At 41.2% G+C, this 14,242-nt stretch overlaps 1 protein-coding gene across 1 annotated transcript in view; it reads left to right on the forward strand.

Moving 5' to 3' along the window:
* Positions 1-251: 251 nt before the first annotated feature.
* mybpc3 (myosin binding protein C3) overlaps positions 252-14,242 on the forward strand; it is a 52,069-nt gene continuing 38,078 nt past the window's right edge. Inside the window, exons 1-9 of the mRNA XM_058629175.1 lie at positions 252-356; positions 3,487-3,756; positions 5,214-5,348; positions 6,225-6,296; positions 6,392-6,540; positions 7,241-7,358; positions 7,462-7,510; positions 11,374-11,433; positions 13,113-13,121. Coding sequence (XP_058485158.1) covers positions 332-356; positions 3,487-3,756; positions 5,214-5,348; positions 6,225-6,296; positions 6,392-6,540; positions 7,241-7,358; positions 7,462-7,510; positions 11,374-11,433; positions 13,113-13,121 — 887 coding nt within the window. The 5' untranslated portion in view covers positions 252-331. The remainder of the gene's footprint in view (positions 357-3,486; positions 3,757-5,213; positions 5,349-6,224; positions 6,297-6,391; positions 6,541-7,240; positions 7,359-7,461; positions 7,511-11,373; positions 11,434-13,112; positions 13,122-14,242) is intronic.

Raw genomic sequence — 14,242 nt, forward strand, 5'->3', positions numbered from 1 at the left:
ACTAAATTTACCCACTGCCGTACATCCTTCCTCTGCCCTCTCAAGGCCTATCATTCAGCTGAGGTGTTGGAGGAAAGGATGGGTGAAATATAGCTCGAGGTCAGACGCTACTGGCGGCACGGTGGGTGGGTCGCTGGGTGTGCGGGGGGGGGGGGGGGGGGTGGGGGGACGGGGCGCTGGGACGGGACAAGCTTTGATGGGGAGTATTGGTGGGATGGTTCGTGAAAAGGAGGGGAGGCCGGCAGCTCTATTAAAGGCAGAGAGCGGAGACAGACAGCTGTTTGTTTAGGGAAAAGTGACTCCTGCTGTGGAGGAGAGGCGATCACTCACGATGCCAGAGCCGGTCAAAAAAACAAGTAAGTGTATGGATTCTGTATGTGATGTTTTTATTATCAACATGCAGTGGCAGGACATTTCTTCTTTTCTTTTCTTTTTCTTTTCATTTAACCGACACTTCCCTTTAAGCAACTCTGTGATATTACAATATCATGTGTGAAAGGGGTGGACTGTGCTGAGTAACCTCTCTCTTGGGCAACTCCGACCGCAGCAGACCACCATCACATTTCTGTGCTCAGTGGTGTTTCGTCGTGTCACCGCGTGCCCGTCGTGTCAGAGCACAGGGCCAGTTGTCGCCGTAAGCTCGAAACAGATGCTGCTATAAACTTAATTGGCCTTAAACGGGGTATGTGGAGTTACGATGACAGTAAGCCAGAGAGGATACACTGACAAGAAGCCCTTGGATTAAAATAAACTGATGTCATACGCACCAATATAATTATTAACTAGTGTCCGGCCTTGAATAAAGTACTTAAAAGTGAGTAAACGTACAAATATCTTAACAGAAAATTACTTTGGTAGAAATTGAAGGCAACTAAAACTCAATAGTACAATAAAATCGAAGTTTTAAGGAGTATTGAGGAGTTAGAATTGAGATCAGTGGTGGAGCAAATTGTCTTTCAACTGGAAGGTTGTCGGTTCAGTTCCCAACTCCACTTGTCCTTGGGCAAGTGGAGGTAAAAGATTTATTCAGGAAATTTAGCGGAGTAAAAGTAGAAGTTGCTCGAAATATAAAAAACAAAGTAAAGTACAGATATCTGAATTGTAACAAAGTATTACAACACTGCAAGGGTCATAGAAATTGAGTTTTAAGTAGAGAGATGAGCACAAACCTCTACTTAAAGCATTTATAATTCACATCTATTCAATGGCAGTAAAGAGCAGTAACAAGTGGCTTTGCACCAATCATCACGTAGCCCAAGGCTGACGTTCAAACACGCGATCATTCATCCCCGGTTCAAAATGTCCTCCAGCCGCGTGAAAGTTCAACCAGGAACTCACGCACACATCGCAGCGTCCCACAGTGGAAACATCGTTTGATGTGAAATCGACACTGTGCCTCGTCCGACGTCACTGGCATTCACAGAATGCACCAGTGGTCCAGAAATGCTGGATTCCTGCCAGACAAAAGGACTTTCCACTGTTTTTCTCCTCCTCCTCCTCCTCCTCCTCCTCCCTCGCTTCAGTGGCGTTGGACATAGTTTGAGGAGCGAGGATGTATCAGGTGTCAGATGTCACAGAGCGGCGCACATGCTAATACCCTCAGTGTCAAGGATTTGCCGAGGACAGTAACAGTTATGTTTGTCTCGAGCCTGCGGATTTAAGACCAATTATCATTAAGACAATGGCTTTTGTTTACCGTCTCTCTTTGGCTACGGTCAAAAATAATTAAAGATTCTATCGATGGTGTGAAGAAAAAACAGTTTTTCCTTCTTAAGAGACATAAAAACCGACTAAAATTACATCATTGCAATGATTTCAGACAGAAATTAGTGAAATAAATGACACATTTAAACTGTAATTACACAAAAAAAGTTTAAAAGTCATTAGGTATTAATAGATCTGGTTATCAGAGTGACTGACACACATTATTTGTGTATTCAGCATTGACCTAAAATAATCTTTTGACCTCCAGCTAAAAATACATTTTAATTTTAAATGTTTAACTTAAGCCTTTACAATAACCTACATTAAACAAACCCTACAGCGCAATGGCGTGTGCACTCAAATCGTACTAAACAAATCGGTTGAGCTCGATAATCATAGACATGACGTGAAGGTGTGAAAGCGGAGGAAACATGAATTATTGATAACATGAGACGACGGCTGCTGCGGACACGCTGAGGGCGCGTCGTTCTTTCTGTGCCTCCAGAGTCACAAAAATAGAGTCGGCTTAATCCCTGGACCCTGGTACCTGGAGGCCTGTGTGTCCCACACACATACATACATGTGTCACATTTTGTGTCGTATTGTAATGAGCCATACCTGTAAATTATTTACATCTCAATTATGCTTTCGACGAATCCAAACACGGCACCGTGCAGTGAAAACAAATCCGCGCTCGGGCACTATTTAAAGGAGCGTTTCCACTGAATAGTTCCAGGAACATTTCTCTTGGGACTAAACGGTTCTGGGAGACCGTTTGTTGTGTGTTTCCATTGTGGTGAAAGATTCGAGGAAGGCTGATTTATGGCTTTTTTATAGAATGAGTCCTTTTGTTTCCAGGTGTTTGTCTGTCTGAACTCCCTGTGTGCATGTGGGGTTTCCAGGTGAATTGGATACTCTGAATTGGTCGTATGAGTGTGACAGTGAGAGTGAATGAAATGGTTGTTTGTCTCTTGTTTGTTTGACCTGCAATGGACTGGACCGGTCCAGGGTGAACCCCCGCCTTTCCCCACACTGTGTCAGCTGACCCTCATGTGGAGGATAACGCGGTCGTTCTGAAAGTGAAAGAGACTCTAATAACAAAGCAAAGTCAGTCTTTTAATGTAACGTCTGGAGATTTTCCGAGCTGTTGTGGATATCGGTGAACATAGTGCATTTTTTTTTTTTTTTTAAAGATGTCAAGTATTCAAAAATAACACTGCTGTGAACATTTTATAAGAAAACAAACAGCTGATGTCTTATAAGTGTGTAAATGTACTGTTATTATTATTATCTCCTGCTGTTAGTATGTGCAAAGCATTTTGGTTGGTTCCCAAACTAAGGCTCAGGGACCTCGGAGGTCAGAAGACGCAGACAGGTGGATATTCATTAATCAAACACAATCAATTTACAGAACCACATGAAACAATGTCCTGAGATCCTGAAATTCTGATGCTATTATTAGATTTTGAGTTTCACCATTCAGTATCTTCACTATGTTTAAACTCTATCTAAGAGCAGAAAGACAAGACTGCACAAAAAACTCATGATGGAGCCAGATAAGGAATTCTGTTATAGTGGGAAAAACTGAATTCACTGCTTTTCAGTTAGCCCCACCCAGTGTCCTGTCGACTGTACAACACCGTACTGTTTCAACCCATTCATCATTTCTCTGTGGTTTCATTTCTGTTTCTCTGCAGTGTCACAATGTACATTGAGTTGTTTTGCTTTTAGATTGGAAAACAGACACTGACGTTGTGTGTTGAACGTACCTTCCCTCTTCAGTTTCAGCATTTACCAAGAAACCAAAGACTAAGGAGGCAGAGGAAGGTTCCTCTGTGCTCTTTGAAGCAGAGACTGAGAAGCCAGACACTAAAGTGAAATGGCAGTGCAACTCAAAGGACATTTCCAGTGGCGACAAATGCATGATCACAGCCAACGGAAACAAGCACTCTCTCACTATAAAAGCAGTAGCCCGGGACGATGCCAATATCTATGCGGTGATTGCTGGGGGGTCAAAAGTCAAGTTTGAGCTGAAGGTCCTACCAAAGCCAGGTGGGAGAACTTTGATGCCGCAGCTGCATCTGCTCGCTCACCTATGAGAGCCAAGTAATCAACGCAGAGCACAAAGCAGAGCAAGAGCACTCAGCAGTCACAAACGCACTGAGCCAATACATATTTGATGCACTGCATGAACCTGACGTGTCCGCACATGAACTCACACTCTGCACATGCTGATCTCTGAGAGATGTTTGGGGTTTTTTTTTTAGATAGAAAGAACATTGACCCAAGAGTGTATGACGCAACTGCTAGCTTAGCTTAGCTTAGCATAAAGACTAGAAATCATAGACTTTATAAAAAAAATGGATTTAGTTGTCTGGTTGCGAACCAAACTCCCAGATTGAAAGTTTCAGATTTGTGATTTGACCGTGTTAATGTTCATTTTTGACAACATGGACTTCCAACATGTGTCAATCATTCTGGTGTCCAATCACATGTGCTATGCTTTATTATCCATTTTCCTCTTCGTAGGAACATCATTTACTAAATTATTAATACGATGTACTATTGAGGAAATCTGAAACAAACAGTTGAAACATTAACTCTTCGGGAAAATGTTGAATATCAGTTGAAAAATAGGCTCCTTCTTCAAACGGGAGTCTTGATGCAACCAGTGGAGTCGCCCCCTGGTGGCTAACTTCTGCTTGCATCATACTTTGTGGAATTCACTTCTCAAACCAGACGACGTAACAGTTGGTAACATGAAGTTTTGTTATTTTACAGAACCAAACCAACTGCTACCCCTCCCCCCTTGATTCTTGTGTTTACGCTAAAGCTAAGCTAAATGGGGATCTGCAATACTGTTAACCAACTACTCGTAAGAAAGCAAATAAATATATTCCAAGGCTGTGAGCACGTCTCACACATCACTCGCTCAATCAGATCTATAGAGCGCTGTGTTGTTACCTGCGGCAACCGTGTGCTACCAGCGTCACGGAAAGACATTTATGCCACTAATGTGTCAGTGTGACTCACTGAAGTCGCTGGTTTGGATTTGACAAGGCGGAAACAAATCTCAGAGAAAGGCAGCAGAAAGACTAATGGGCCCAGTGGACAACAAACAACCGCCCACAGCTGTCTGTGGCTCGTATCATAGCCACACATGCTTGGGCTCTGGGTGTATGTTGACCTTGACCCGCGCACCAGCACATTATTTCCTCATGAGTAATCACCACTTGACTGGCACTCAAGAAAAGGCATGAGAGGGAGCTGATAACAAATGGAAAATCTGTTGGCTGGTTCAAAGGTGATAAGACGTACGGAATATTTGAGTGATAGATTCTTGCCAGATGCAAAACAGTGTTTTAAAAAAAGGTTTGAATGTCCTTTTACTGTATATGAGTCTTGATATGTAAAATATTAAAGACAGACAACCAAGGGGCACTGAATCTTCGAGGCCATGTACAAGCCCCTCACTTTGTCTTTTCATCTTTGTGCTGATGTGAACTCAGAAGCTCCAGTCAAGGCCCCTGCTGAGGCCCCTGCTGAGTCCCAAAAGGCAGAAGCAGCAGAACAAGCACCACCTGCAGCTGCACCTCCAGGGGAAGACGCTGTGGCACCAGCACACAATGGCGCTCCAGCTGAGGGTGAGCTATTCTGTCCCGTCTTAGTCACTCATTTACTCACGGTTCAGTTTCTTTATGCCACCAGCTCTGTTGTGATCTTATTCCCAAAATCTCCCCAAAAAATCCTTGTCATTTTGACGTGTTAGGTAAATATACATTAAATCACATTAACACTAAAGCCGTTAGCCCGATCTTCCATCTTTGAATGCTTTCTTAGGTGCCATTGTGTGCCTGCATGGCTCCACATATCTCTGCTATGCAGATGACACTCAAATGTACCTGTCTCTTCTCCAAAGATGGCTTCTCGGTTTTGACATAATCAAAAAAGGTCTATCACAAATCTCTTTGGAGGGGGGTTTTAAAGACCGATGGCTGGGCCTGCCAGCAGAGCAGTGTGTGTCATTGCCAACCTTATAGCAAGATTTTTTGGTGTAGTGGTTAGCACTCTTGCCTTTGCAGCAAGGACACCCTAGGTTTGCGACCCGGATGGAACAAGGGCCTTTCTGCATGGAGTTTACATGTTCTCCCCGTGTGTACATGGGTTTTCTCCGGGTTCTCTGGTTTCCTCCCACAGTTCAAAGACTGCCAATTTGGGGATTAGGTAAATTGGATGCTCTAAATTGACTGTAGGTGTGAGAGTGAATGGTTTTTTGTCTCTTTGTGGCTCTGTGATGGACTGGCGACCTGTCCAGGGTGTACCCCGCCTATTGCCCGATATCAGCTGAGATTGGCACAGCACCCCGTGACCCTCATGTGGAGGATAAAGTGGTAGAAAATGGATGGATGGATGGACATTGGCTCAAAGAGGAGACTGATTTTATGCTCTGTCATCTTAAAGAATTGAATAAAGTTAATTCCCTGTTTGATCGCTCTTCCATGACTCCATTGGATTTTCAGACCTTCCAGACACCAGACAGGACCTGACTGGACTCTTCACAGAGAAACCCCAGAGTGGAGAGGTCACAGAAGGTATGTGGCTTCACTTTGTCTACCAACAACAACTTAGAAAAATTTAACCCAATTAAAAATTGAAATGAATAGAAAAAAATAAACCATGTGTGCAGGTGGAAACATCACCTTTGTGGCAAAAGTGGGTGTCGAGTCGTTGCTGAAGAAACCGACCGTCAAGTGGTTCAAAGGGAAGTGGATGGACCTCGCCAGCAAATCTGGGAAACACCTGCAGCTGAAGGAGTCATTCGACCGCAACACTAAGGTTTGGCACCCCAGAACATAGACATTAGCAAACATTTTCTGACTATATTACACCGATTTGATGTAATTCTTCCCTTCGATGTGCAATAGAAGCACACATCTTAACTTTGAGGCAAATGGTTGTAGCTGGGATTGGCACCAGTGGCCCCACAGCCCTCATGTGGAGGATACAGTGATAGACAATGAATGAATGAATGAAAGTTTTTATTTGCTTTCCTCGACATTAAAACATGATAAGCAGCATCCATGCTAACCTAATGACAGAAATACAACGCCCTTCCATATTTAATTTCCGAAATTTGGAGTAAATGTCATATTTTGGCGGTAATGCAAATAAATGGCCCAAAGTTGCGAATCGTTTCTAAGTGAATTTCAACGCCCTCTAATTATGCACATCGAGCTCGATGCAATCAGGCGCGTTAACGACCGCGGGGAGCAAGATAATCACCTCACAGGAAGAAACTGGGGGAGTCAGCAGCTACAGAGGATCAGGGAATTCTCCGTCATTTTAATGAATGAAAAGAAAAGAGAAAAATCAAAACCTGGGTACAGTCACTGAAGGTTTAGACTTCATCTTTTAGACAGTTTGAAGATTTTGTATTTGAAAAATAATAATGTAGCACGAGAAAAATAAATATATCTGCTGTGCAAAGGCCTTGTGGTATGAATGCAAAACATCGGTGTCTCATGTTTCTCGTCAGGTCCACACGTTTGAGATGCAGATCATCGATGCCAAGCCCAACTTTGCAGGAGGCTACAGATGTGAGGTTTCCTCCAAAGACAAGTTTGACAGCTGTAATTTTGATCTGAGTGTTCATGGTATGTGCTTGATCACCCGTTATAATAATATTTATTACCATTATTATTATTATTATTATTATTGTTATTATTGATTGTGAAACACGGTTGTCTTGTGTTTCAGAGGCTCGTGCAACTGAGGGCTTTGACATTAGAGCAGCATTCAGGCGCACGTAAGTTTCCTTCCTTTACAGGACTCATGCAAATCATTTAACGTGAACTCAGTGATGTACAGGATTCACCGTAAATGCATACTTTTATGTCAACATGGACAAATATAGCAATCTATATGCAATCAGTCACCACAGAGAAACAGTTTCAGCTGCTGCTTTAAATGGATTTGCAGTCAATACGACAGTTTGTGAGATTGATTTTTATCAGAGTGAACCTCTGACATCGACCGTTTACGATTTAAAAGCCAGATTTCAAACATAAATGATGAATATCACTCAGTTTTAAAGACAGGAATCATCTAAATCGGCTGCTGAGAAGGAGGAATTAGACATTGAATATTTAGATGAATTGAAAGTATGACTTTTTTTTAACTATTTAAACCTCAGCCTCCTTTTGAAATGAAGTTCCTTTGACTCATCATGCAATATAATGGCATCTAAATGAAACACGACAATATATTGAATCCATGTATGAATATGGTACAGTAGATTAGGTGTATTTAGAACATATAAAACATTAGCGGCTCTTTGCATTTTGAAATTTATAAAAAATGAGTGCTGTTCAGTATCAGTTTAATGCTTTTAACCCTTTTTAACAGCGTCAATGTTTTTATCGCGAGATTACCGTTCTTTTTGGCCTAGCAAACTTTGTAGGTTTTTTACACATGCTGTTGCAACAACTAGTAATGTTAGAAAAACTACAACACCACGCCGGATCTAGCTAAACCGGAAACAAAACAACATTTGCTGCACACGCTTGTTTGGGCTTTCGAGCCGGCTAAAGAGTAGTAGGCTAACGCTACGTTTTGAGTGGATGGCGAGCGTTGTGTGCTTCTCCGTCTCCAAGTGGGCTCTCCGTGTCCAACGCAGCCTGGATCTCGACGCACTCCCCACATCCAAGACCCCCAAACTGTAGTAAGGAGACCTACGAAGACCGCTACCTCCCTTAGCTCGGATTAGCTTACACATTATTGTCTCAATGAAAAAAAACATTAGCACAAAGAAAGCAGATCCACTTTTCTATGTTGGTAAGAGCATTAAAATGAGAAAAAGGAATGCGACAAAAAGAAATCGAGGGACATTTAGAATAGATAAAAATGTGCGATTAATTGCGAGCTAACTATGACATTAATGTGATTAATCGCGATTAAATATTTTAACCGTTTGACGGCACTAATCAGACTCCACCAAGAGGGTTTGGGTTAGAGGGTTACAGAGAAAACAAAGATAAATTGTTGAAAGAAAATAGCAAAAATTATCCAGTTTTCTGCTTCAGCTCAGCTGCCTAATTACCTAAAAAAAGACACATAAATCACCTAAATTCTGAATGTGAGAGGATTTGAGAATAAATTGGGGGTGACACTTGAGGTACACAAGAAAAGTGTAAGCAATCAAATGCCTTGGATGTGTTGATCAATGATTACCTAAGTACCATTTACTGGATATTGACTCCTGCTCTTTCTGCTTCTGCACAAAGACGGAACACGGATGCTCATTTGAGCATGAATGGAACTTCAGAATAGGGAGCATGAGCGGAACGAGATGCACGACTCTCAGAACTGGGGTCACGGAAAGAGTGAAGAGTTTCAGTTCAGTTTTTTTTAAGAATCAGTTAAGATTAGTTTGCCAGAAAGTGGAAAAATGCAGCAGTTGTTTACAGTGGAGTGTAACCATGTTATGATGTAAAAGAATAACTGTGGAAATGCTGACCTATCAGGAATGAGGCTGGTGGTGTGAAGAGGAATGGACCATCCACAAGGTAGTAAAAAAAAAGGGGTTTGTTGCAACAATGGAGGCTCAAATTCAAACTCTGAGTGTCAAAGAACAGAACCAGTGTTTTGGATGGTGCCGCCTCCATTCTGCTGAGTTTGAAAGAATAACCGGACCAGGAAGACCACGAGAGAGCTTATGGGTAGAGCTGCTATTTAAACTAGCCGTCGGTGTGTATTTAACCACCGACTTTGAAATCCGGATGTTGGATTTATGAAAGTGTTGCACATCGGCTCTCTCTCTGATCTCCTCCTGCGTCTCAAGTCCCAAACAGCAGAGGCAGCTGCACAAACAGCGACAGCAGACGTCGCAGAGAGTGCGCTGTGACAGTGGTTTGGCCGCGCAACGACAGAGCGGGCTGTGCTCGTCCACAGGGTTTCCACACAGAGGAAGCACAGGCAGCACAAAGTGTGATGTAACCTCACCACATGAACCAGACACTCACCTTCTAATCCCCGTGTCGGCTCAGGGACAGGAAACAGACAGCCAAAGCTGTGCCCCCCCCCCCCCCCGTCTCTTTGATGCCACTGATCAGTGTTGAGCAGACACGATTTACTGTCTGCTGCGTTCTTTAACCTCAAGTGTTTCTGCATCCTTTCTTGCTCGGACGACGGCTGCTGCTCACGCTTTAAAGGAGTCGTTTCGCATTTATGGGAAATATGGTGTTTCTTCACACTGTTATGTAAAAAAAGAAAAAAAAAAGAAAGATGTATTACATAGTGTTGGGTAAGCTGGAGTTAGTAAGATCAGAGGCAGACATATTCAGTGTGGTTACAAGAATACAGGTGTAGTCCTTTGTTCTGTGGGTATTTATCAAAGTCCAGGAAAGATCCTCCAACGGCACAATTTCAAGGATATTGCATCATCAGACTCTGCCACAAGATGGTTCTTAATCTCCACAGAGATTTTTACTGTTTTCCAAAATTAGGAAATTTTTGAGGATTTTAGGTCTCCCAAAAATGCCAGTTCCATGTGGATGAAAAGCCAAAATGATACAAAACCTTTGCAGGTTCTCAGTGCAGATATTATATTATTCAGATAAGATAATCCTTTATTTGTCCCAAATTTTCAATTCTCATATTGTAAAGATTAGGTGATATGCGGGATATTGGACTTTTTGCAGATATCCAATATTGCCAGTGCTTGGGCCAATAACTGATGCAGATACCGACATATATATAGACATATTTGGACATTTTAGAGGTCCTTTAGTCTCTTCTGTAGTGAAATTAACATATTTTGTATACTGGAGAGAGCGCAAGCATAGAAGTCGAGGTAGCAGCTTCTTGGCGGTTGTCAAAAAGTCTATGAATTTTTAATTTAAGTTTTTGAGCATGTGCACTTTGCTCAGCAGAACCAGTGACATAATGACAATTGTGTGTTCTCAGAATCTCTCTAGGGCTGGATTTGGAAGGATCCTCCCTTCTAAGAAAAGGTCTTTGAGAAACACACATGGTCACTAGCCATTTGTCATTTTCCTTGTCTCACTCACTAGTCTGCCTCTGTATACATATGTGTATATATATATATATATATATATATATATATATAGATATATATATATATATGTATATATATATATATATATAGATATGTATATATATACACTAGCTGCAAAAAAAGGTCAAACCATTAATAAATTAAGAATTAAAGGGTTCCCCTTGCGCATTTTCTTTGACAGTAAGTAGCCGTGCACAATTATCCTTCCCTCGCTGCTCACTTCACTCGTCTGCCATCCCCGTGGTGTCATTTCCAGGTCCCAACTGTGACATTAGAGTGGTTAAAAACAGTGTTATTCCCAAAATGTGGAACTCCTCCTTTTTACGCATGGCAACACCTGTCTCTCCAGCAAAGCATCTGCCTGTATTCACGTGTTCGGTCTCCGTCGTGAACATTTCTGTTGTACCGTTTGATATCTTCTGATACATTTGAGTAAACAGAAAAAAAACCTTAGTATGGATTTGTTTTATTCAAAACAATCCATGTCTGAAAAGGCATTAACATCTGTTTTGTCTTTGGTGAGATGGCGCGAGTGACCGTGCTGTTGATGTTGATGTTGATGTTGTTGTTGCTGCTGGCTGATGTTGTTGCAGTAGCACCGAGGGAAACGACGACTCGGGAGAGCTGGATTTCAGCACCCTGTTGAAGAAGAGGTGAGCACGTACAAAATAGTGAAAATACACATTCAAATGTTTGGTTACTTTTCAACTCTAACGCCGACTCCGTTCCATTCTGTCTGGTTTCGCGCCGGCATCTCCAGAGAGTAAGGAACTTCTGCATTTGCACGCCGTTGGAGTGATCACTGCATAACACGTCTGCATGGGAATAAGCCGTGACATTAACGCATAGTCGGTGATATGACGCGTTCTTGTGTTTTAAATTGCATCCCTTGTAGTTTGCTGTTTCTGTGCCACGGAAAATACACCCAAATATGTATATATCCTCATCTATTACCCTCATATACGACTAATTGACATGCTAAACCGTAGTCATCCCACTGTTTCAGCCAAACTTCCTAACAGACACAGTTTTTCTGTTTTATTATCGCTGATTTACACTGATTTTGATCAACTTTATGACATTTTTTTACTCATAACTCCAACACAACACCTCTGATCACGCCCCCACTGACAGATACTTAACTGCCCTCGATCTTAACATATTATGACGTTGTTTAGGTTTTTATCGGCTTGCTTTTGCCGTTCATAATGTCTCGGTTCTAATATGCTGTGTTGGCATCTGCTGTGTGTTAACTTTGTTTGGTTTGTTTTTCGCCTCTTTGGGTTCTCCCTCTGAATGAGCAGCAGTTTCTTAAAACACTCCAATCGGTAAGAGACTGCTGACACGCCGTGGAGCTGTCACAGGGAAACTTCTTTCTATGTTTCATGATCATTCATGTTGTCATCTTACCTGAAAACAATTAACTCTTAACACTGTCTTTTGTCAGTGGAAGGATTGATGATAAAAAACGGGCGACTTGTCTTCCTTATGGGGACAAAAATCAAAATTGTTCGATTGTAAGGTGATTGTATGGTTAAGATGAGGTTAGGCTTTGGCTTATTAGTATTAGTTATGGTTAAAGTTAGAGTAAGTCTCCAGGAAATGAATGAAAATCAATGTAATGTCCTCTGAAATGATGGAGAGAGAGAAAGAGTGCTCATAAAATCCTGACCTAAATCAGCAGATAAGCTAAACAGCTAACAAGACAAGATAGCTGACAACTGTGAGAGAAATAGAAACTGTAATGATAAGCTAATGAGGTCATGGGAGGAAGCTGCAGACATCTAATCACAATCTACACAATCAGGTGGAAGCACACGGCGGCTTTAGGACGGGGAGACGGAGGGAAAACGGTCGTCTTCTCCTGGATCCATACACTTTAGTTCTGTCTTGAGTTGAATTAACATTCATCCTTAGAACACAGACCTTTTCAGCTGCTTTTTTCCCATTACTGTGTATAAATATACAGTATATACAGATATAGAGTGGCTTATATCCTTTTTTCAGCACAGCACAGCCAATCTGATGTCATTCTCACCAAACTATATCAACACACCTGAGCAGGAAGTACTCAAATTGGATTGAATTTGGGTTCAAAGTTCAAAGTTCAAAGTTCACTTTTCGTTTTTATGAACAAAAAGACACGAAAAAAAAACAATTATTGCTTCTTTATATCACAACTAAAAATGTGCTTACACAGAAGCTGAAAAACAAAAAAAATTTTTAAAGCCTGCACCCTCAGGATGTCCATATAAGGAGTTGTGTATTATTCCCACGGCAAATTACCATGGGTGGGAGTTGACAGACACTCAAGAAGAAGGAAAACAAGCAGATATTCAATGTTTACATGAAAGTAACGACAGAAAGTATATATCATATATAAGCATACAGACATTAAAAGAGTGAGAGAATATAAAAAACAGCAAAATCACTTCTATAAGGCAATATAATGTATGCTTGAACATTACTTCATTTATTCTTTTATTAATCAACAATTTAACCATGTTTTTGTTCAATATCGCTTGTTTGTTAAAGGTACGGTGCGTAAGAATTAGTGACATCGACTCCCTGCTTCACACTGGATGCGTCATTTTAGTTTCTGATTAAGAGAGGAATATAGGTGTCTTGCTGGTCAAATGTCATATTTCTGTTGGGACTGGCGTCGTCACACACACACGTGAAAAGCAGACGAGATGCTGAAACTCAAAAATAGACGCATGAGACGTGCCTGCCGAGGCGCGTGCAAACGCTCTAATCTGTCAACATGGGCGCTAAAAATTAAAAACACGACAGACGCGACGTGTCCGTCGTGTGGCCTTGACACATCTTTACATAGTAAGCCTCCGCTTTGAAATATGAAACACTTTAGCTGGTTTGTCCGTTTGGGCTGATGGAGAAACACAGCAGGCACAAGGTCGCTTACCTAAAGTCCTGTACATATACAAGACCATATACGTATATCAGGGGCCTCAAACTCAACATGACCTGGGGGCGAGTGAACTTCTAGTCTGGTCAAAAGTCAGAAAAATGAACTATTTAGTGATTGGATTAAATTGAATATAGTAAATATTCAAAGTGAAAGTGTTGGTTTTGAATAATATGTAGTTCACAACAACAACAAAAACTTATTTTTGATGCAAAATCGATCTGAAAAATCAAATATACTCAAAAATTACACATAGACAATTGAAATTAAAGCTTGTGTGTAATTAAATGTTGAATTTTTACCTAATGTAATATTTTAAATACATTCAGTATTTTTAAATAAGTCTAGGGCCACAGGGCATCGACTGGGGGGCCACTTATTTGAGTTTGAGACCCCTGACATATACATATATACATATATATATATATATATATATATATATATATATATATATATATATACAACGTTCGGGTAGTATTAATTTTTACCAATGAATCTCTTTAGCGTAGTACACAGAATATGATTCAGTTGTGATA

Source organism: Solea solea, chromosome 5 (genome assembly GCF_958295425.1).
Source record: "Solea solea chromosome 5, fSolSol10.1, whole genome shotgun sequence".
Classification (NCBI taxonomy): domain Eukaryota; kingdom Metazoa; phylum Chordata; class Actinopteri; order Pleuronectiformes; family Soleidae; genus Solea; species Solea solea.